Genomic DNA, 21,179 nt, shown 5'->3' with positions numbered 1-21,179 from the left:
AACTATAAAGGAGGAACCTTAGCAGCAGGTTCAGTTCTGAGGGTCATGTGAGATAAACAAAGTTAAAGCAGAGTTTTGTAAATAATAAGTACTGGTGCACAGATCTGCTGAGATTGTTTAAAGCACATATGCAATATGGCAGCCTTGGGGTCACTTGCAGCCCTCGGCCTCATTTTGTGTTGCTTCTAAAGTAAAATAAAAAATAAAAAATACACAAAATAAGAAAAATTCACAAAAGCATAACAAAAAAATCCCAAAAGCACAACATACATACACAAAATGACTGCAGAACATATATAAAATTAGAAAAAAAGATACCAATAGACAAAAAATTACACAGAAATTACAGGAATATATACAACATATTGTCATCAGATCAGACAATCACATTTTTTCTGGCCCCCACTGTGATAAAAGCAGCAGTGGTGAAGTAAAACCATTAAACACAGGACGTGATGTTAAATCGTCCTTTGTACCAAAAGATGGTAGTCACATGAGGTTTACCATTTGAGAGTGGTTTGGGAGCTTTGTCTTTGATATGGGAAGGATGTAAATTTGGGACACATCATCAGTAGTGTTCCTTTAGATCAGGAGGATTTTGGCCTTTTACACACTAGACATTCTCATCAAAGGTGGCCAGCTACAGGGAGATCAAGCACAAATGTTCACTGTGAATAAAACCTATGTTGCATTTCATGCTGCAGGTGGATCCACAAGAGCACCACACACTGTATGAGACACTTTACACTCATTGATCAATACAATCAAATCAGTCACCTGTTAAATCACATGATGTTGGGATGGTGGGTGAAACATGGAAAACAATCTGCATCATGGATAAAAGGTTGAGCAACAATGCTACTATGTAACATAAAACATATATCAGAAGTTGGAATGAACTTAAAGGTAATTTGATGTTTTTAGGAAATCAGTTGGTTATGTTTCATTTGATTAATTGATTTGTTTTTGTTTTATAGGTCAACATATAAGGTCCACACTAGACGTTCAACATTTTCAATCTCAAGTTTGAGTCCAAGTTATTTATGCTATTCTTAAAATGTGGTTTTGCAAACATATTTGCGTATAATTTGCTATTAAAAGCTTTTGGTGATAATATTTGTAGGGTAATTGGATAACACCTCATGTCAGTAGATGTCAGTAATTTGCACAATCGTGATGATATGAGTCCAGTATACCTCGATTTAAGAATTCTTTGTATTCTTTTAGAAAAATGTAATCAAGCAAAGGAAAACAGCATTTTTAGAAAATCAATCATCAAAATACATTTAAATCACTTGATAAAGTTAATATTCTTGTGAATGTATTAACTATTCTAGTTTTTATTTGTCAGGTTTAAAGGACTAATATGAAGCAAATGTGTTTAGGCTTATTTATGGGCAGAGATCTAAAGCTTGTATTTGTAATCTAAGCTAACAAATACTCATTTACTAAACACAATGAGTTTGAAAATGTACATCAGACTGATAATACAAAGTACTGCACAACTACAGAACAACACCCACAATGTGTTGTAAGAATGTAAAGGAAAAAATGATTAAATCTCCTGATGCTCTGTTGTCTGAGGTCTTTGCAGGTGTTGAGGAGGGTAGATGTGTTTGCTGTCAGGCAGTTTAAAGGAGGTTTTTGTGCTAACTTTGCTCTTATTTACAGCACTGTGTACCTCGCAGCACAGAAATACAAGGCACTATCATTGAAGTTTAAATCAGTAACTCTGAGGGTTGATTCTTTACGACCATCACCGTCAAAACGGATCCTTTCTTCTAGATCTTCCTCATGGTTTGGGTTGTTGTTGTACAGATATCCCAGGAGCTTGAGAGATTTTCCTCTGTCTTGTTTGTACCAAAGAATAACATCATAATTTGTTATGTTGTGTTTACATTTGATTTCATTGTTGACTGAATCTCCATATTTCCTAATTATGAATGGAGGTTTTTGCTCCACATGTTTGCTGTCAGATGCTCCTGTAAAAACAGCAGAAATGATTTTTTAAATAAGATATTTGAATTCTCTAATTTTGGAATATTATTATTTTTCTCACCCACAGTTCCTGACAAATGAAGAAAGCAATGTAATAAGCCCAGGAGTATCATAGTGAAGCTGTTCATACTTCTTTCACTGCAGACATCAATGACTAAAGTCCTGTTTGTTGCCCTTAGACAGGAAGTAACAGAAGGAGGTGACAAAGATGCATCAACAGGACTTTTTTATTTATTTTTTTAACATGTTCCTACTGCCCATTGGGTCATTCCATGTCATTTCAACAAATGGCCCACGCACTTTGGTCTCAAACAAATCTGAATTTTTTACCACATGTTACTTAATAATTAAATTGACACACTGTACATTTTTAGTTTGATCAGATGAACAGTTTTTGAGATATGGACATTTAGGGAGAGGTGAATGAGCCAATTTTCATGCATCCTTTTCAGCTTCTAATGTCTCAAAAATTACACCACACAGGAAACTAAAATCTTGTATACTAATACAGCTCCACCTACTCTCTCAGAATATACAAACACATCTGCTATACATCCTATCTAGTGGACATGCCAGCACCTCAAAATTAAAAAAAGTTTTTCTGGGTTTGTGGCTCGATCCTCTTTGTGCCTTCAATAAACAACTTAGCATGTGCTTTAGCTCCCTGTAATTGTATCAGCTTTGAGCTATGAACATAGACTGTTTACATCACTAATGATTAATCACATATATGCATTGGTTCTTGGGTGACAGTCTCTTAAAATCTTTTTTTTAACTTGTTTAACTAACATTCATTGGCCCATAATTACATGTGGGTATGAAAGCAAAAATATGATATTTGCTTAAATTTATAGTATAAAGATTACTTGGGATATAAAACAATTTTTTTTTTTATACGACTCATTCATATTTATTTTGAACCCCAAGTTTGGATTATTAACACCATTCACGGATATTGAAAATATTTTACATGAGGTCATTGTAGCTTGCCTCTGTGTCTTATAATCATTTATTGTTCATTAGTTTTTCACTAGGAACATAAATTAAATCAAATTTTAATGTCAAAAATTAACACTGGTATCCACACAGCTTTCTCACTAGTTACAATTTAGTTGTTGTAACACTGTCTTGGCACAGTGTGTGCCAAATCAATCTCAAAGAATTATTAATTTCCAATATTTCAGTGCATATTGCATATTTATATATTTTATACATTTACACAATTGCCGCTATGATGTACACATGCAAGTGGAGAAGAAGCAGGCATGAGAAAAAGAGTTTCAGCACATAAAAAAGTTTCTTGTTGTGATGAAGCACCATTGATGACTGTGTTGCCAAATTTACTTTTGAATAGATAAACCATCACAGGATGGAAAGGAAGAGCAGCTGCTGGGAGTGTTAGAGGACTGGTTTTACTGGGGGAGACAGAGCCAAGGGTTTTTGTTCAGTGGTTATATTTAACTGTGTTACTGTGCACTCACAGCACAGAAATATAAGCCTTCATCTCCTGGCTCCACATGTTTTACTGTGAATGTCCCATGTTCAGCAACAGTCTTTGTCGCTGCAAATTTCTCAGTGCTGAAGGTTCCAAAGTCGTGATCTTTTGATCCGGTTCTTGTAAAAACAATTTGTTCCATGGTTTTCATGGGCAGCTGTCTGTACCAGTACATCTGGTAGTAGGATGTTCCCATGTTGTGTCTGCAGTCCATGGTGGCATTCTGGCCCCTTGTTGTCCACAGGACAGACGTCTGATTGACTTCACTTCCAGCTAGGGCACCTGTGTGTGTTTTACAGAACAAGTTAGTGACAAACATGCAAGACCTTGACTTAAAAGGCAATCTGATTGGCCCATGTGTTACCTGAAGTCCACAATAAAAGTATTAACATCATAAAGCAGATGTTATCCATACTGTACTGGACAGAGACTGGCTGTGTATGATGCTGTTGTAGAGAAATAATAAGAGAACAGAAATAAAGTGCTGTCATCCAGGTCTGCTTCAAACCAATGGTATCAGTGAGGTGGGATCATTTTCAGCAGTGCTTGACTCCCCCCTACAGCACACATTTGGAGTGAGTAACTTTACATCAACATTGTTGTACATCATGTTTTTCTGTCTGTGTTGATCATCATTTGGTTATTTTTGGTCAGTCTTTGATTTGTTTTGTTTTTTAATCAACTGTTTGTAATCTGCTTGATTTTGTTGGTTTTTCATTTATTTTTTGCTCAATAATTGTACTTCTGTTGAATTAATTTCTCTTGCCTGCCTGGGTCCAAAGCTCCACCATCTCCATCCTTCAACCTCCACAAGAACACACAGGGACAGAATCATCTGGCCAAACTTGATCCATAATGAGGGTATTTTTATTTACGTTTAAACAAACTCTTACACAGCTGATATCTGAATAGACTCCACCCATCACTATCCAACATCACACCAATCATCCGTCTGTTTCTCAAGAAGAGTCCACTTCCTGTCCGCTAAACATTATTGATCTCTTTGAGCAGGTTTACTCTGGGAAGTGAAAAATTGACACTAAGAACCAAGGAGTGTCTGATGGAGCAGTGCTTAGATTTAGAACCTTTTTTGTCATTCCACAGTGTACAACGAACATTTGGGTATTGTCCTACATAAGGTGCAGCAGCTTCAACACCTGATGTCCTGTGTTTGTGGTCTTTTGAGACAACGGGTGCTGTAACAATCCCTCAGGGAGGAGAGAAGGTGTCCAACTTATTATTTTTTTTACAGGCGTTAGTGACTATTTGTATTGCCGATGCAGCTGGTGAACCACACAGAGATGCAGTGATACCAGTACGATCTCAATGAAGTAGCAGTAGAAGATGGTCATTGGTCAGCAGCTCCCTCCTCAGGTTGACACTCCTGATGATCCTCAGAAAGTGGAGATGATGTTGGGCCTTCTTCACAACTATTGTCGTGTATGGAGCTCCAAAGGAACTCCACACACTCCCCATTGATGGTGATGGGTTGTAGGTCAGACTTCCACCTCCTGAGGTCTTCTTTGTGTGAAGGACCAAGTTGTTGTCTGCACACCACCCCACCAACCTCTGGAACTCATCCCTGTGTATGCCATCTCATCGCCACCAGAGATGACACCCACCACGGTTCAAATATAATGACGGTGTTGTCAAGGTGGGACGCAGTCATACGTGTACAATGTGTACAGAAATGACCCTTGTGGAGACAATAATTTTACTGCCAGTCTGTCCAGTAGTATTGTTTAAAAAGGCAGAGCGAGAGTCAACAAAGAGCAGCCTAGCATAACCCCCTGCTGTTTGATTGTAGTTTTGAAACAGCAGCTTGACAATAACACAATAATTGCTGCAAATCGCGCACGCACAGAACGACCCGAAATAACTTAAAGCAAAAATAAGCAAGTTAAGCATTTACAAGACAGAGGAATTATCTAATTTGGAATTAAAATTTGAATAAACCACCCATTTTATTTGGATTTAAGTTGAACTAAATTAGCATTAGGAATTAAGTGTTTACATGGTCAGTTTAAAGAGGAATTAACTTTTATTCTGCTTTAAAAAGGAATTAAAGCTCCTTTGTAAATGTGGCCAATGGCGTGCCTGTGTCGATCTGTTAGCTCTGTATACAAACTGATGTAGGTCCAATGTGAGTGGGAGACAGGACATGATGTTTTCACAGCAAGAAGGGTCTGGGTTCAAGCCCTGAGGCGGACACTTGTGTACTGTCTGTGTGGAGTTTGCATGTTTTGCCCGTGAATGCGTGGGTTTTATTCAGGTACTCTAGCATCCTCCCACAGTCCTAAAAATAGATTGCCTGTAGAGTGTGTGTGTGTGTGTGTATTACCCTGTGACGGACTGGTTAAGTGGAGATTCTCTGGCTTCTTCTCACAGTTTAAAGCTGCCAACCGTAGTCTTAGATTTAGTACCTTTGTGTGTGTGTGTGTGTGTGTGGGTGTTTTTTATACCAGGATTTTCTTCTTAAAAATACAAGAATCATCTTTTGTTGCACTCAGATTTTTACCTACAGCAAGTGGTCCTAACCTTAACCCCCAACTGACTAAAATATGAAGTTAAAATTAACCTGCTGCAGATTTGATTTATCACATTCATAATGACAGTACACCTGAACTCCTATAGGAGGCGTTTTTTCTACAACACTTATTTCGTTAGTTGATATTATGTTATTGTCTCGTCAACGTAAGCATGAGCTTTTGTCAGAAAACATTGGGTTAATATTATTCATCACACAATCAGCTGAAAATTTTCAGCGAAAAAAATTACTTAGCACACGGCACAACAACTCACAACTCTTTAATAACTAAGTAGTAATTATTATTGGGTTTTTTTCTTAGCACTGTTTGGTTTGAGCAATTCAGACATGAAGCCTATCCTGTACAGTAAGATATGATAATTTGCATAGTAATGGCAAAAAGGTTTCCTAAACCTGTACCAGATACCAGTCCACCCAGGTTCATAAAAAAATGTAGTCGGTGTCAAGATAAATGAGAGTGTCAGATGTAACTGTTTGTATATTCATAGACATGAACTAAATACCAGAAAAATTGTAATTGATTTGAACTTATCAGTTACATTTTGTAGCTACATATTTTATATATATATATACAAAGTGCCAAAATTTGATTTTATTCAATGAAATTAACTAAAATGAAATTAACTAATCAAAAATATCATTTTTATTTGGCTATGCTCCAATTTTAGATTTCATTAATGTGTTAAGATGTCTTTTTTTTTTTTTTTTCAATTAACCTAAAATAAAGTAAATTTTTTAGCACGTCACAATATTTTATCAGTTAACAATGTTTTTATTTTACTACTGATAGATTTTTGAATTTAAAATCTGAATAGTTGGAGTGAGTTTTTGTGTTTGATAATTTTTTTTTTTTTCTTTATTTATATACAAAACAAATTCATCAGTGTAAAATGAAAGGCCCACAACGATATAAAACCACGTTTATTATAATGTTTTACTTGACCATTTCAAATGATTATATTTGGCCTGAATATCTTCACAGCAGAAAGTTCTTTAGGTGAATGTGTTAAAATGGAATTTATTGTTCAGAGGGATGCCCTCTGCTCCTCTGAACTCCTCTGCAATGTCATCAAAAGTGCGACCTTTGGTCTCTGGCAGGCGAATCCAGGTCAGAATGAAGGCAAGCAGCGCCACCATCATGAAGAGGAGGTAAACATAGGCACCGAGGATTTTCTGTTTGTGAGGGAGACAAAAAGGGAAAACACTGAAGTGCCAACACCAGAATCACTTTGTAGTTTATCACAGAATAGATGACTTTGTTGTAATTTGCACTATATAAATAAAGTTGAATAAAATTGAACTGAATAATAAACATGTGTTGTGCAACATTTTAAAGGCTTTAAGTGTTGTTCCCTAAATGATGACACCTTTCGCTAAATTATGACACCTTTAGAGCTATGTTGGCATTTTTGGGTTATGTGGAGGGATCTAGTAGGGTTCGTTAGGGTTAGGGTAATAAATGAAGGACACTTAATGACAGCCTTCATGACACCTTATTCATGCTAATGACAGGTGTCATGTCATGATAATGAAAGCATAATGTCAGCCTTTATTTATAAAACTTCAAGTAAAATGTTACCATTTTTTTTTTTTTCCTCTGGCATTGGGTTTTGGATGGCAGCCATTCTGTATCAACAAATAAAAGTTAACTAGGAGAATAACTATGAAAACCGGTCAATCAGATTTGAAAGGATTTAGTTGAGTGTTACCAGAGCTTAATTTGGGCTGGATCTTGCCGGAGCAGGATCTGGCACCTCCCAGATTTTCACCGGCACTTATGTCCTAAATTTAAGAACTTAGATGTATACATAAGAAAATATTATCACATCAGAATATAAAATTACAAACTATCTTTAACGGTTTCTAAGAAAAGCTGTCCACTTTGAAGATAAAAAAAGGCACAAGGGCAATAAGTCCAGGAAAAATATCTGCGCACTTCTCATTTTCAAACTCCATCAAGGTATTGATACCCTGAAACCACACGCCGAATTTGGTTATCCTATCCTTAAATGGTTTCAGAAGAAAAGCTGTCCCCTTTGAAGATACCTCGAACAGAGTAAAAAAAACGGAACAAGGGCAATAACTCCAGAAAAAATAATTGCGCGCTTCTCATTTTCAAACTCCATCAAGGTATTGATACCCCTTCCACACTTTGTGGTGTAAACACAAAATGGATTGTAGACACACAGCGCGAATGTGGGGAAGAAAGTGGAAAATCAAGCCTTGCCCCCACGCTACTCGGGTGATTTTGCGCAAAAATAGTTTCTCTGTCAGCGCTGTCCTTGTTGCTGAAACACGGCAGATTTTGACAACTGTCACTCAGAGTGAGAGACGGATGCTCTGTAACAGGTGTCTGTGCTTCTTTAACGCTGATTGGTTGTTTGTGTTCACGTGATATCATTGGCCCATTTAGTTAGCAAAAGGCGCTATAAAAAATGTATTTTGTTAAATGTTTGTCTCTCTCTTAGTGCCGGAACAACACCCTGCGTTTGCTCAGGGACCTGATGATTTACAAATTAAGCACTGCAAGTAACTGAAGCAACGTACCAGTAATGGTGGAAATAGAAGCGCCAGAACAAACTTCCCTCCCCAGTTGAGCATACTGGTGAAGGCCATGGCAATGGGTCTGCTGGGCTGGTCGAACAGCTCAGCAGCAATGAACCAGCTGATGGGCCCTGGACCGAGCTCATAGGCTGAGATCAGGCAGAAAACCAGCAGCACCTGCAGGCTCCTCAGCTCAGGAACCAGATGCTTTAAAAAAGGATTAGAAGTTTCACCAAAAATCATGTGGAGGCTTTACACACATTTTATATTAACATTAACACCCAAATGTAAAAACGATAGACATTTGATTCTAGACAACCATTACACTCTAATGTAAACTTACCAGCACAGAATCAACAATGGTCATGAGTAAGTTGCACACAGCTATGGAGATAAAACCAGTCAGGAGCAGCTTCCTCCTCCCTGCCCTCTCCATCAGGAAGAACTAGGCACAGAAAAGTGATGTGATTGCGTAATGTGTTGCCTCAAAAGGAAACAATCTGTGGCAGAAACATTACTTACTGCAACCAAAGTGAAGGTTACATTGACGGCACCAACACCCAGAGTTAGATATTTAGCTTCATCAAATTTGGCCTGGAACATTTTGGTTGAATAGTTGATTATCTGTTGGAGGAAATAACATTTGTTAGAGATAACAACTTGGACATCCTAATTGGAAAACTGGACAGATTAAGTAAATGTGGTGTATGATAGTAAAATAACAGAAGATATCACAACATAAATCAGCATAAGATGAATTGGATTAAGATAAAAAGACAACACATGTCCTTATTACAGGTCAGAATGGACAGATTATAATAAAAAGGTGAACTCTATGGGGTGATTATTGTAAAGTTGTGCATGCTAAAATAAACAGTAAATTTTCGCAATATTTTATTTTTTTAATTTTGACCAGATTTACAGGAATATTTGTTTACTTTTCTCGTAAAAATATGCTATCAATGTAATTGTAAATGTTAAATATCAAATCTAAATGTTAAATGTTAAATCTAAATCTAAATGTTGAATCTAAATATAAATGTTAAATGTAAGTATAAATGTTAAATTTAAGTATAAATATTACATTTAAGTATAAATGTTAAATGTAAATGTTAAATGTTCAATCTAAATGTTAAATCCAATTGTCACATATAAAACTAAATATTGAGCTAATATGCAAATTCACTGGAAGTACCAAAATAAAAAACTCATTGACGCAATAGATTTAAATTTAACATCTAACATTTAAGATTTATATTTAACATTTCGATTTAATATTTCGCATCTAGATTTATCATTTATATTTAGATCTAACATTTAAATGTTTTTACAAGAAAAAAAATGTATCACAAATTTCACAAATATTGCTGTAAATCTGGTCAAAGCGAACATACAAAAAATCACTTACGCTTTTTAAATGACGTTCATTGCAAAATGTTGCAAAAGTTGCTCTGTTTTTTTTTATTGGCATGCACAACTTTACAATCGGCACCTCATAACTCAATCAACTTTAATGAAGAAAAGTTTTTGTTTACTGCGTTAAATCCAGACAACTGGCTTCCCAAGTTGACAATGAGGACAATGATGATTGGTTGTCTGTAGCTGCGTTTCCTGAAGAAGTCGTGAATGGTGACGGCGCTCTGAGTGTGAGCCGCCTCCTCCTTCATCTCCTCCAGCTCAGTCTGGACTTTGTCTACATTTCCTCTCAGCCTCAGCAGAGCTGCAAAGGACAAAGAACAACTGGCAGCATCTTTTCTACAGAGCTAAGGAAGAGTGATAACTCAGAGGATGGAATGAGCTCAAAGAACAACAATGAAATGAAATAAAATGTTGACATTTATTGACTTCATGGTCAAGCTGGACATTAACACGATCAATGCTGTGAGGTGAACATTAACGCACAGTGACACTCACCAGTTTGTGCCTTGTCCTCCACTCCCCTGTTGATGAGCAGGAAACGAGGGCTCTCAGGGCAGAAAGGGAGCAGCAGGTACTGAAGCAGGGCGGGGATGAGAGACAGGGACAGCATCATGGCCCAGTTATGCTCTGTGCCCAACAAAGTCTCCAAACCCGCAACCTATGAGAGAAAACACAGCAGCATTTAGATTTTACACTGCAGTCAAACTAGAAACATAAAGCAACTTGTGAAAAAAACAAATAAAAATTTTCTAAAATAAAGTATTACACTTTAGTAGTAGCATTTATAATCAGCTACTGTATTAGACTATTTTAACAGTTATTACACAATGAATGTTTAATAATTTCCAGCTTATGATCCATTTCCATTGATTCACATTCCATTTTTACTCCTAAATGTTGGTGTGGACAAGAGTTACATGACTTGGACTCGAGTCACCAATTCGATGACTTTAGATTTATGCTGCGTTCACACCGAATGCGTCACAAAATTACATACAAAGTCAATGGAAAGATGAGGCCCAGAGACAAAATCTTTCCTGTGTGCCGATCCGCGCATCAAGAGTGTCGGCCGTGAGAGCGTGCTCCCGATTTTTTGTTATGTTCGCACATTTGCAAGAATTGAAAATATTGAACTCCTGCGACTGTTTCGCATGACGAAAGCCCATCAAAGTCTTTGTTGATGATGACATCAGGCCATCAACACGGACACCGGTCTGTTCACCCATTCAACCATGGAGTAGAAGCTGTGTGTGACCACCTGGAGCTGTATGACACAGCCTTTATAACCGGGACCGGACTAGGAAGGATTTGGTGTGGAGGAGAATCAGTGAGGAGGTGGTAGTAGCAGGTAAAAGTTCTCTCTGTAGTTTTCATCTTCGAAAGTCGGCACTGAGCTAGGATAGCATTAGCTGCTAATCAAACTGGCAGCAGTGAACGCAGCATTAGACTAAGGACTTGCAACTAGGCTTAGACTTGAAAACAAATGACTCGTGACTTAAGTCAGACTTGAGCCCATTGATTTGGGAAGACTTGACTTCCTACTCGTCCATGACAAAAGATTTTATAAAATGCAATTATTATTATTATTATTATTATTATTATTATTATTATTATTATTATAATAATAATAATAATAAGTCTGCTCAAATCCCTGGTGGATGGCACTGTGCCTTTTATATAGCCTATGACATATTTGTATTATTTATTTTGTTCAATATTTACATTTTTCCAAACTACTTAAAAACTGACATTTGTCTTAATAAAGAAGTGTTGCTTGTTTGTTTTTGTTTGTTTTTAAGCAAAATGTTTGCTGTTTGATTTTTTTTAACAGGTAATAAGTTCATATGTAATTCTGTGCAGTATGCTTTAAAAGTAAAATTGTGTGCTAAAGTAAAGTCAAACTATGGGCAGATGGATTTTTCTCTCTTCATTAAAGCCACTGGGCAGGAAAAGGATGCATATTTTGAAAACAAATTTTAAAAGTGTTTTCAAGCCTTCTTTGGGTAGTCCTTACTAATCCTAGTGCTAGTGGATTGTAGTTTATAGCAGGCAGAAAACCTTCCAACCTGGCACTTACTAACTCCAAGCAAAGCATCTGGTCTCACCATTCCCATCAGGATGCCCGAGGCGAAGGACACCTGGTTGAGAGTTGCAAAGGCACCTCTCAGGTTTGTGGGGGAAACTTCTTGGATATAGAGTGGGTTCAGACTCATCACCAGACCACAGAACAGACCAAACACCAAGCGACCCAGAATAAGAACCTCAAAGGACTCGCTGGCTTTGGACAAGAACATCAAACAAGCTCCCACCACAGACAGACAGTTTACTATCAAGATGGAGTTACGCCTGAAAGAGAAAGTATTCAATACATAAAGATAAACTTATAAACATTCTGCAGGAATGACTTGATGGGGGTCTTTGTTACCTGCCATAGGTATCTGCCAAGTATTTGACTCCCAGTGAGCCGAGCAAAGCCCCAAAGTCCTTAATGCTGACAGAGAGTGACCACAGGAGAGTGAGGCTGTGGTCTGGCATGGACGCATTATGTCTGGATCTCCACGTGTGGTTGAAGAATTCTTCAATGATCTGAAGGAGTTCAGAGAAACAATGTAAAGAACATGTGATAAAAGAACGTTGCTGCTTTTATGAACATCTCAAAATGTTGGAAATGCTTCATTGGCAGAAAGAAAGTTGTCTTGAAAGGACACAGGAACAAAAGTAGTCAAGTTTTGGTGCTTAAATAAAGAAAATTTGATCTGGAGCTGAGCCAGTAATGTTAGGAGAATTTTGAGCTGTTAACTTTTCTCCTGTGTCTCAAGATTGTATTGACTTGATGTTGACAGCAATTTCAACCTTTTTCATCTTTTTTTTCGAGCAAATTATCTTTAATTTATTGATCTATGAGGCAAACACTATGTTTTTATCTTTATTGAAAAAATAATCTCCAACAGCTTCAAGAGACACTCTATTGCTACAGTTTTGTTGGACGTTTAATTATTTTCTTTGCATTCATTTCATTTTAAGAGTCTCATTAGTCTTGTTTTTTTTTTTTTCTTCCCTGTCTACAAGCAGAAAGTAACTAAACTAAGTAACTAGGATAGATTCCTAAACATGTAGTAACAGAATCATGTGAGAAGTAAGCAAACACAAAGCATTCAATCCCCTGTATGCCAAAGTCATGATTTTTCTTTTTTGAATAATAAAATGACCTAAAATCCGTGGGTTACCCCCTCACGACAAAAATAAAGCATTACTTTTCACTCTTGTGCAGAATATTCATAAAAGACCTTTCACAACAACAAAAATGTATTTCAACCTCAAAAAATCCCATGTAAAAACTGAATTATCTCTAGTTGTTTAGGAGCTAGCAAATTAAGCCGATGTCTAAGTTTAATGCACGAATGTGTTCCATTGTCTTCTGTTGACTGCCAGTAGACATACTGTGGCAGCCGTGGGGAGGAGGCCGGCTGCAAGGGAGTGTGGGAAGTACACAGTTGCGTTCTCTTTACCACTTTAATGTAGAATTGTACCCTTTGTTAGCCCATGTTCTGAAGTGTTCTAAGTTGTGTGAAAAATAAGCTGTCCTCGCTGCCTTGTGCTTCAATGGCTACAATACTGTAGTGTATCTGGTTAAAACCACAGTCTGCTTCACACTCTTTTGCTATGTTTCTTCTCTGGACATGGACTTGCTCACCTTTGCAGGAGCATTGATGTTGCCTGTGTGGTAGCCAATCTGCAGAGATCCAAGGACAGCTGCTAAGATGGAGATCAGGAGTGTGGCTGTCAGATGGCTCTGCAACAACCACCATGTAGACATTATCATTCACTCATTTTTGTACTTGCTTTACCTTTTACAGAGAATGAACACATGCAGGACTCTGTTGGAGCATTGAATATACAGTACAATCCTATAGGCCCTGCTGTCTTTAATGATTTTTAGGACTTTGTCAGTACCCTTTAAGATGACTATAGACAATTAACCAAAATTCTGAAACACTGATGTTTTTTTCATTTTGAAACCAAATTATTCCAAGAAGAAGGTTAGAGGGTACACACCTCCATTTGTTCGGGTCACTCCTAAAGGATGCAGGTGCATTTATTGTCCTCTTTATTTGTAGTCTGAAAAAATGATGATGATACAGTAAGATTGCATTACTTACTCAAAGATTGATTAATTATACATACATTACTTTACACATATTGTTAAAAACATGACTTAAGTAAAAAAAAATGTAGATAAAAAGTGTTAAGAGTTAAGAAAATGTTGAATTTTTAACAATCCCCTTAATCCTAACTGGCTTTAGGATAGTGCTATAACACTAGCAAATGTTCCAAATCCCTCTTTCCTGTTAAAAGCATTGGCTCCTTTATTGGCTGACTTACCTGAGTATTGAAGTAACACAGTTTTCTCTTTTTGTTCCAAAGCAACGAGAACATAAAAGGAACAGTAAAGTCCAGCCAGATGTTCTTTAATATTTGCTCCAATAAAGTCAAAAGTAAGCCCTCATGTTGATATCAACATTTTCTTAAAAGTTCCTCATAGTAAAATGGTTCCTCACCACTATCCCTAAGGAGTGCACTATGATCCGTCTTCATCCCTGAGTTTTACTAGTCACTGTGTATAGCTGGACACACGTGTATAAAGATGAGGGAGCCCGATGTTGAAGTCACACTCAGCTGGTGAATTTCGGGCAGATCTGACAGAATGTGAGCTAAGGGCCTCTTCTGGTTCTTATAAAGCAGCTGATCCACAGGCTAAGGTTTGACTGATCCTGAATCTGTCAATCAAAACCTCAGGATAAGTAAAAAAGCATCAACAATGTTCCCAGGTCAGTGCTAAAAACACAGTTTTTTTTTTTTCATGCATGTGCGTGTGCGTGTGTAAGTGAGTGAGAGTGTGTGCGTGTTTGTGTGGTGGCCCTTGACCTTTAAACTTCATGTATCTCTAGTTTCGAGGAACTCACGTCATAGGGCTTCACGCTAAACGTTCTCAGAGGCTGTTTGCAGACTCACTCACAATGTTTTACATACAGACTAGCAGCAGAATTGACAGATGACAATATCATATTAAAAATAATCCTTAAAAAAGAACTTTATTTTCAAATTTGTAGCTTTTTTTTATTTTTAAAAAAGTCTAAATGTCTGTAAATGTCTCTAAATGTCAAGGAGAGAGAAGGTTGCAACCACAAGAGTTAAAATTGGAGAACGTCCTGCAGGTTATATAACACAGGTGGCTCTATGAAAGACTGAATCCTGAAATCTGGGGGATTTCTACTCAAATCTTCGGTCCTTGGGTCAACTCGGGCCAAAGTGGAAGGCAAGAGCAAGAAGGTGAAGAAGAAAATGACACATCTACATGCAGAGAAACTCTCTTTGTATCTCCAAATCAAATGAAGAAAGGTCATAAAGCTGATATCTTAAGAAGAAGTACAGTCTGTGATGACAGACTCAAAGAACAACTACTTTTCAGAAAAAAGTAAACAGATTAGAGAGGAGAAAAAATGTATGAAGGAAGAGGTGAAAAGAAGAACTCCTGATCCCTCAGTTACTGAGTCAGGTGGCTAGCTTCTACTGACCTGGTTACACCACTGAAAAAGAAAAGAGCCATACTAGCGAGGAAGGAATTCCAGGAAGCGAGTACTGGAAACTGGACACAGGGGACATGGGACACATGACGGGCCTTAGAGAAGAAGCAATCATGGAGTTTGAAGACTACCCACAATTCACACATATTATCTTTCACAGAAGCCTAATGCCAGCAAAATTCTCGGATGAAAGTTTTTTGTGATGTGGTGTACTTCAGATGGGAAACAACATCAGGTTTTTAAGTCTGACTTGTTGAATAAAAATCCAATCTCCAACCACTTTAATAAAAAGGATAAGCGGTTAGTCAAAATTTGTGGGCTAGTCTTTGCACCAAGGTTGAAAAGATCCATTGAAAACCATGGCCGAAAAGAGATAGGCGGATGGTTTCACCTACTAATCACTTATACTATCAGACCTTCTTTTAAAACAGAGTTAGAAAAATACTGAAGTCTGGATCTATGAAAGAATGAGGTTGGATACCAGGGGAATGTATCCGCTGACATTCTGACAAGAGCAACATTCCCAGAATATCTTCATTTGACAGGAAGACTATAGGAGCTTGGGCAAAAAGTCGGTGAAAGAAATTACTGCTTCTGCCGGAGATGGGATTAAGAAAATGGGGAGAGACTTTTTCAGCAGTATTGACTAATAGTCCAAGGGAAGTTAAGTAGGTAGATGAACCATAGTCCATGAATAATATGGCTAAATCTGCCCCAAAGGTCTTCAAAAGCTCAGAGGATAGGTTGTGTGTTTCAGGTGACTGTGGCAAATCCACTAGATGCACAAATATTTATCAGCTTAAATACATCTTCTCAGAATCATTATTTGGCTGGCAAGGGGTGCCAAAAATTGGGAGAGTTTGTCAATGACACACTTGACCTTTAAAGGAGCCAAGTTGAAGGCAGCTCCTTTAAGAGGATAAACTCATGTAAAAGAGAGGACTGTTGTACTTGTATTTGTACTGTTAAACAATGTGATTACACACAGAAGACCCTATTTCTTCCAGAAAGTCAGAGTTCCTAATCTGCATGGGAGAAATCCAATTTCTTAATATAGGCAAAGTTTCAGTGCCTCTGCTACATTTTACATCTTGCATATTCACTCCATTGTTCAAAAAGCTCATCAAGCATTTCATGAAGAGATACCTTGGGTTATTAAAGGTCAGATAATGGACAGGGAAATTGTGGGCAGTTGTGTTCTTAAGGCTAGGGCAAAGAGATCTATGCAGATCATGAGTGATCTTCATCAATACAGCTCTTTCCCAGTTGTTCAATTTGGACCTTATGAGGTGACAGATGATGGTGTGAGGAAAAAATTCAGGTTAAAGCTTTGTGGCATTGTTTTCTGCCGCACTGGAATCCAGAGCGATACACACAGATGTGGTTGGTGAGCAGTCATCTGAAAGATTTGCCCTGGCGTACCAAAGGTTTACTGCTTTGAGAGGTGACTCGAGAAAAATATGGTCACAATATTTCTGTGTGTTTTATGGTGTTTGTGTGTCTTTTTGTTTTCAACAACTTCTGTTTGGAATGTCTGGATGCTGCTGCTGCTGTGTGTTTGCCCTGCTCCACCACCATAAGTCTGGGCCCTCCAAAACCTCCTACCTATCAGAAATTATTAAATACTGTTTCATGCCTCTGACCACAATGATTGCTGAGTTTTATTATTATCTGATTCTTTATTGGCATTACCTTGTCTGCACATGCTGTCGAAGGTTGACAGAGTGCAATATTTTCACGACAGCAATGCATGTTTTAATATTGCAAATAAATAAATGAATTTATTTGATCGCATAATTGTGACCATCACCAGCCCTCCCTAATAAAGGGTAAGTAAAACTTTATTCAATGGAGAATATAAAAAAGAGGGCAGTGTTGTACGTTGGTGACGGGAAGGGGACAGGGAAGAGAGAGTCAGGGTAGGACAGTGGAAGGGGTGGGGAAGAGTAGACTATTTCAAGGTGAGAGTGCAATGTGAGGGTATAATTGTGTTCAGTCAGTCTGGTGACAAGTGTGGAGAAATTGAAGCGGGTGACACAGCACCAGCTTAAAGAGTAACTAAACCCCTGCTTTCTGCTGACCTGCCACTAGGGTGAAATTCACAAAACGATTATGGGTCATACTGCTGTAGCAGTAAGACACGCCCACTCAGGCAGCCCACAGAGCTGTGAGCTGAGACAGACGGTAATGCACACAATGATGTGTCTACACATACACATATGGAGATTTGTCACTGCTGCCACAGGCACACACAATCACAACGTGAAGCTCACACACAGCCATACAGACACCATTCAGGGGCAAACAGCCCTACTCTCCCACCACCTCACACATATAGCAATAAGACGTACACACACGTCCACGCACACGCAGAGACAGACGGGAATACACACACCATGTGTCTGTAAATACACACATAGCTTGATGAACCCTCTGAATAGTGTCGAATCTGCTCTTTATAGAAGGACAAAAACATCACAGCTGAAGTGGGCTGCCTCACACAGAACATTAGACGTCCTCATTAAAACTGTCAATCAATGCTCACTGAGGGCTGTGATTGGAAGAAACCCTCCCCCATCCTCTCAGCTTTTATAGGAGGGGCGGGGCTAACAATGAAAGTTGATGATGCAGGGGAATCCAAAGAAACTGTTGTGAATATCAGATATAATAGCCGACCTTCAACCCTTAGAGCCTAGTAACGCTGACATTTTACAACCTAAATAGGTCAAATTAAAATACTTTCACTAAAATGTTAAGAGTGGGACTAGAATTCATAAACAGCACTACTTAAAACCCAAATACATATGTATTCAGCAGAAAGAAGTTGGTTTAGTGTTTTGTTACTCTCTAAGTATAATGATGGTGGTTGTGAACAGAGGGAAGGAGTGAGTGGTTGTACCCAAAAACCGGTATTTGGGATCAACGTGTCTAAGGTTAAACCCAGTACGAGCTTATCCCACAACCCAAGACATGCCAGTGCATCCAGTACCAGTGTGTGTGTAAAAAAGTGCATCATCTATCTGCCAGCTCTGCTGCTACAGCTGAGTTCTTAATCAGCGTGTGGACACGCCTGTCTGGAGCGTGACCTTTGACCCCAGGCTCCTGACTGGGAACCCTGTGACCCTGCACAGAGAGCTGAGCAGGTGCTGCTGCAGGATCAGACACAAAAGGCAACAAACAGTGTGCACCGTCAACTACAACCTTCACCGTGCTGTCACTAATAGTAGCTGTCAAATCAGCTAATGGCTCCTCTCTAAATGACCTGTAATGATGTTACTGATGTGTTTCTAAGTGTTTCAATGCACACAGAAAACATAACGTTACTTATTTACTCCAAAATGTGGCAAAGGAAAGAAACACTCCCTGAATTGGACAAATGTACTCGTACGCTTGTTAGATGAACAACGATAATGGAAAAACATACTGGAAAATTATTATTAGTAATAGTTTAATCAGAACCAACAGCTTCCTAATTTAAATATCAGTTTAGGAGTTATTGGTGTTATTTTGGCATATTGCAGAGCACCAGTCACAGTCAGGGATGAGCCTTTTTTGGACTCAGAGGAAATAGTTGTAACATCAATGAAGTATCACAGAATGTTCTGGGACAAGGAGTGAATGTGTGTTCATTGGCATACAAGTAGTAATGTGATCTTGTCATTTTTGTAGCTTCCTTGTGGTCAACACATGTTATTGATTACTTATGGTGCAATAAGAGTTTAAGAGAGAATAGTTTGTGTGTCTCTCTCTCTCCATTTTTATCAGTCAGTCAAGTTTTATTTCTAAAGTACTTACAACAACCAAAGTTGACCATAATGCTGTACACAACAAAAATACAGCTTTTAACAGACCATTATCACATATACAACCAGTGCCAGAGAACTACTGTATGTGTCCAAAGCTTTTCTAAACAGGTGAGTCTTTAGTTTTGCTTTGAACAGGAGCAGGTCTGTGATGGCACGTAACTCAAGTGGCAACGAGTTCCAGAGTTTGGGACCTGCTACAGCGAAATCACCCCACTGTCTGTAACATGACCTGGGCACCTGAACAGGTGGTGTTGGGCAGAACGTAGGGCTCTGCTGGACTGGTGAGGGGGTCAGAGTAACACATAAATACACAGGTGTGAGGCTGTGGATGGAACTAAAAACAAAAAGCACAAATTTGTACTGGATTCTGAAAAGGATTTTACTCTTATTACAAGTTGTGCAATCATTAGCATTTGAAGTATCATGCATATTCAATCTTGTCTTGTACTTTTATATTGCTTTGGAATGAAAAACCACACATAAATTATATCACTTTAGCTTCGGTTTTTGAATTTTGTATAATGCAGTACAGTATATGTAATATGCATTATGTAAGCATACATTTCAACTTAAAAACAGTTTATTCTGTAATTTAATCTGCTGGTCTTTCAGATTTCAAAGGTAAAAAAAGGATGTCTTGAAAACCATTATTTTATTCCTTTTGATGGAACATTGTTGTATAAATAACAAATCACCTTTTCCATGCACCATTAGTAACTTTCAAGCTTTTTGCCTTATGAAAATAAGTATCGCGATAAATATGGAACAATGTCTAATAATGCTGAACAATGGTTAAGTGGAGTGGGTGTGGAGAGGAAAAAGCTAATTATATACATATGCTTCTTACATGTCCTACTCTGAGCAAATTCTGGAAAGAGGTTGAGAAGGCACTGACAGATATCTGAAATTAGAACACCTTTTAAGAATGTATTTACTATTAATAATAAACAAGGCAGATCTTCCACTTTTTAATATTTTGTGTGTTGCAGCCATCAAGCAGGTGACAAGGCCATGGAAACAACAAAACTCACCAAAATGAAATGTTTGGTTGAGCAAACTTTAGATGATGAAAAAATAACATTAACAATTACAGAAAACTTCCAAAACATGAATAAAATTTACTCTGAAAATAGACTAAGTAGACTTCACAATTACATAATTTCATTAAAGGATGTGTGACAAAAAGGCACTTACATGTTTTATTTATCCCCAATTTATGTATTTATTTTTGTTGTTTTCTGTTATATTGAATACAAAAAAATGCAGTGTACTTTTGATGACAGTTGTCTGTGAAATTGACATTTTTCTTGTTAATTAATGCAATAAAGTATTAAAAGGAAGAAAAAAACACAGTTAGAGCTCCTAAAAGAAGCCTCACTCAGCATCTGTACTGCCTACATATCCTTTTCAAAAACCCAAACCCAGCCTTCACCTATGAAGGCCCTGCAGCAGCCTGCCCACCCTTCACCCCACCTTGAACAAAGGAGAGAAAACACATCCCTAAGCAGCTGCGTCATTAGAAACCTCTTTTGAACTTCACACTGGAAGTCAAATGCCACATGTGTTAGTACAAGACAGATGTACTGCAGCTGCCTCCGAGCTCCTATTTCATCCATCATATCAAAACACCCCCTTTAGATCGAAACGCTTCCATAATGCACCAACAACACTGGCAGTCCAAATCCAATACCCAAATATTTCATTCAAACATCACCATTTTCTGAATTAAAAATTTCACACAAATCTTTAATCTTATTAGAAAAGAAAGAAACATTAAAGACACA

At 37.8% G+C, this 21,179-nt stretch overlaps 1 protein-coding gene across 1 annotated transcript; it reads right to left on the bottom strand.

Moving 5' to 3' along the window:
• Nucleotides 1-7,034: 7,034 nt before the first annotated feature.
• slc2a1c (solute carrier family 2 member 1c) lies at nt 7,035-14,691 on the bottom strand. The gene is made up of 11 exons (XM_028438106.1): nt 14,388-14,691; nt 14,061-14,123; nt 13,699-13,797; nt 12,430-12,590; nt 12,110-12,350; nt 10,500-10,662; nt 10,121-10,305; nt 9,108-9,209; nt 8,929-9,030; nt 8,589-8,792; nt 7,035-7,214 (listed from the first exon to the last, which is right to left on the bottom strand). Exons 2-11 carry the CDS (start codon nt 14,064-14,066, stop codon nt 7,035-7,037), a joined length of 1,443 nt encoding a protein of 480 aa, XP_028293907.1. The 5' UTR covers nt 14,067-14,123; nt 14,388-14,691.
• Between the last annotated feature and the right edge of the window lie 6,488 nt (nt 14,692-21,179).

Source organism: Gouania willdenowi, chromosome 22 (assembly GCF_900634775.1).
Source record: "Gouania willdenowi chromosome 22, fGouWil2.1, whole genome shotgun sequence".
Lineage (NCBI taxonomy): Eukaryota > Metazoa > Chordata > Actinopteri > Blenniiformes > Gobiesocidae > Gouania > Gouania willdenowi.
This window is presented reverse-complemented; position numbering and strand designations above follow the sequence as displayed.

What these genes read in the sequence shown, in the direction of transcription:
- slc2a1c (XM_028438106.1), bottom strand. An exon ending in TAACCTTCACTTTGGTTGCA is followed by an intron (nt 9,031 to 9,107) that starts GTAAGTAATGTT and finishes TTCTGTGCCTAG; the next exon opens with TTCTTCCTGATGGAGAGGGC. An exon ending in CCATTGTTGATTCTGTGCTG is followed by an intron (nt 8,793 to 8,928) that starts GTAAGTTTACAT and finishes CCTTTTTTAAAG; the next exon opens with CATCTGGTTCCTGAGCTGAG.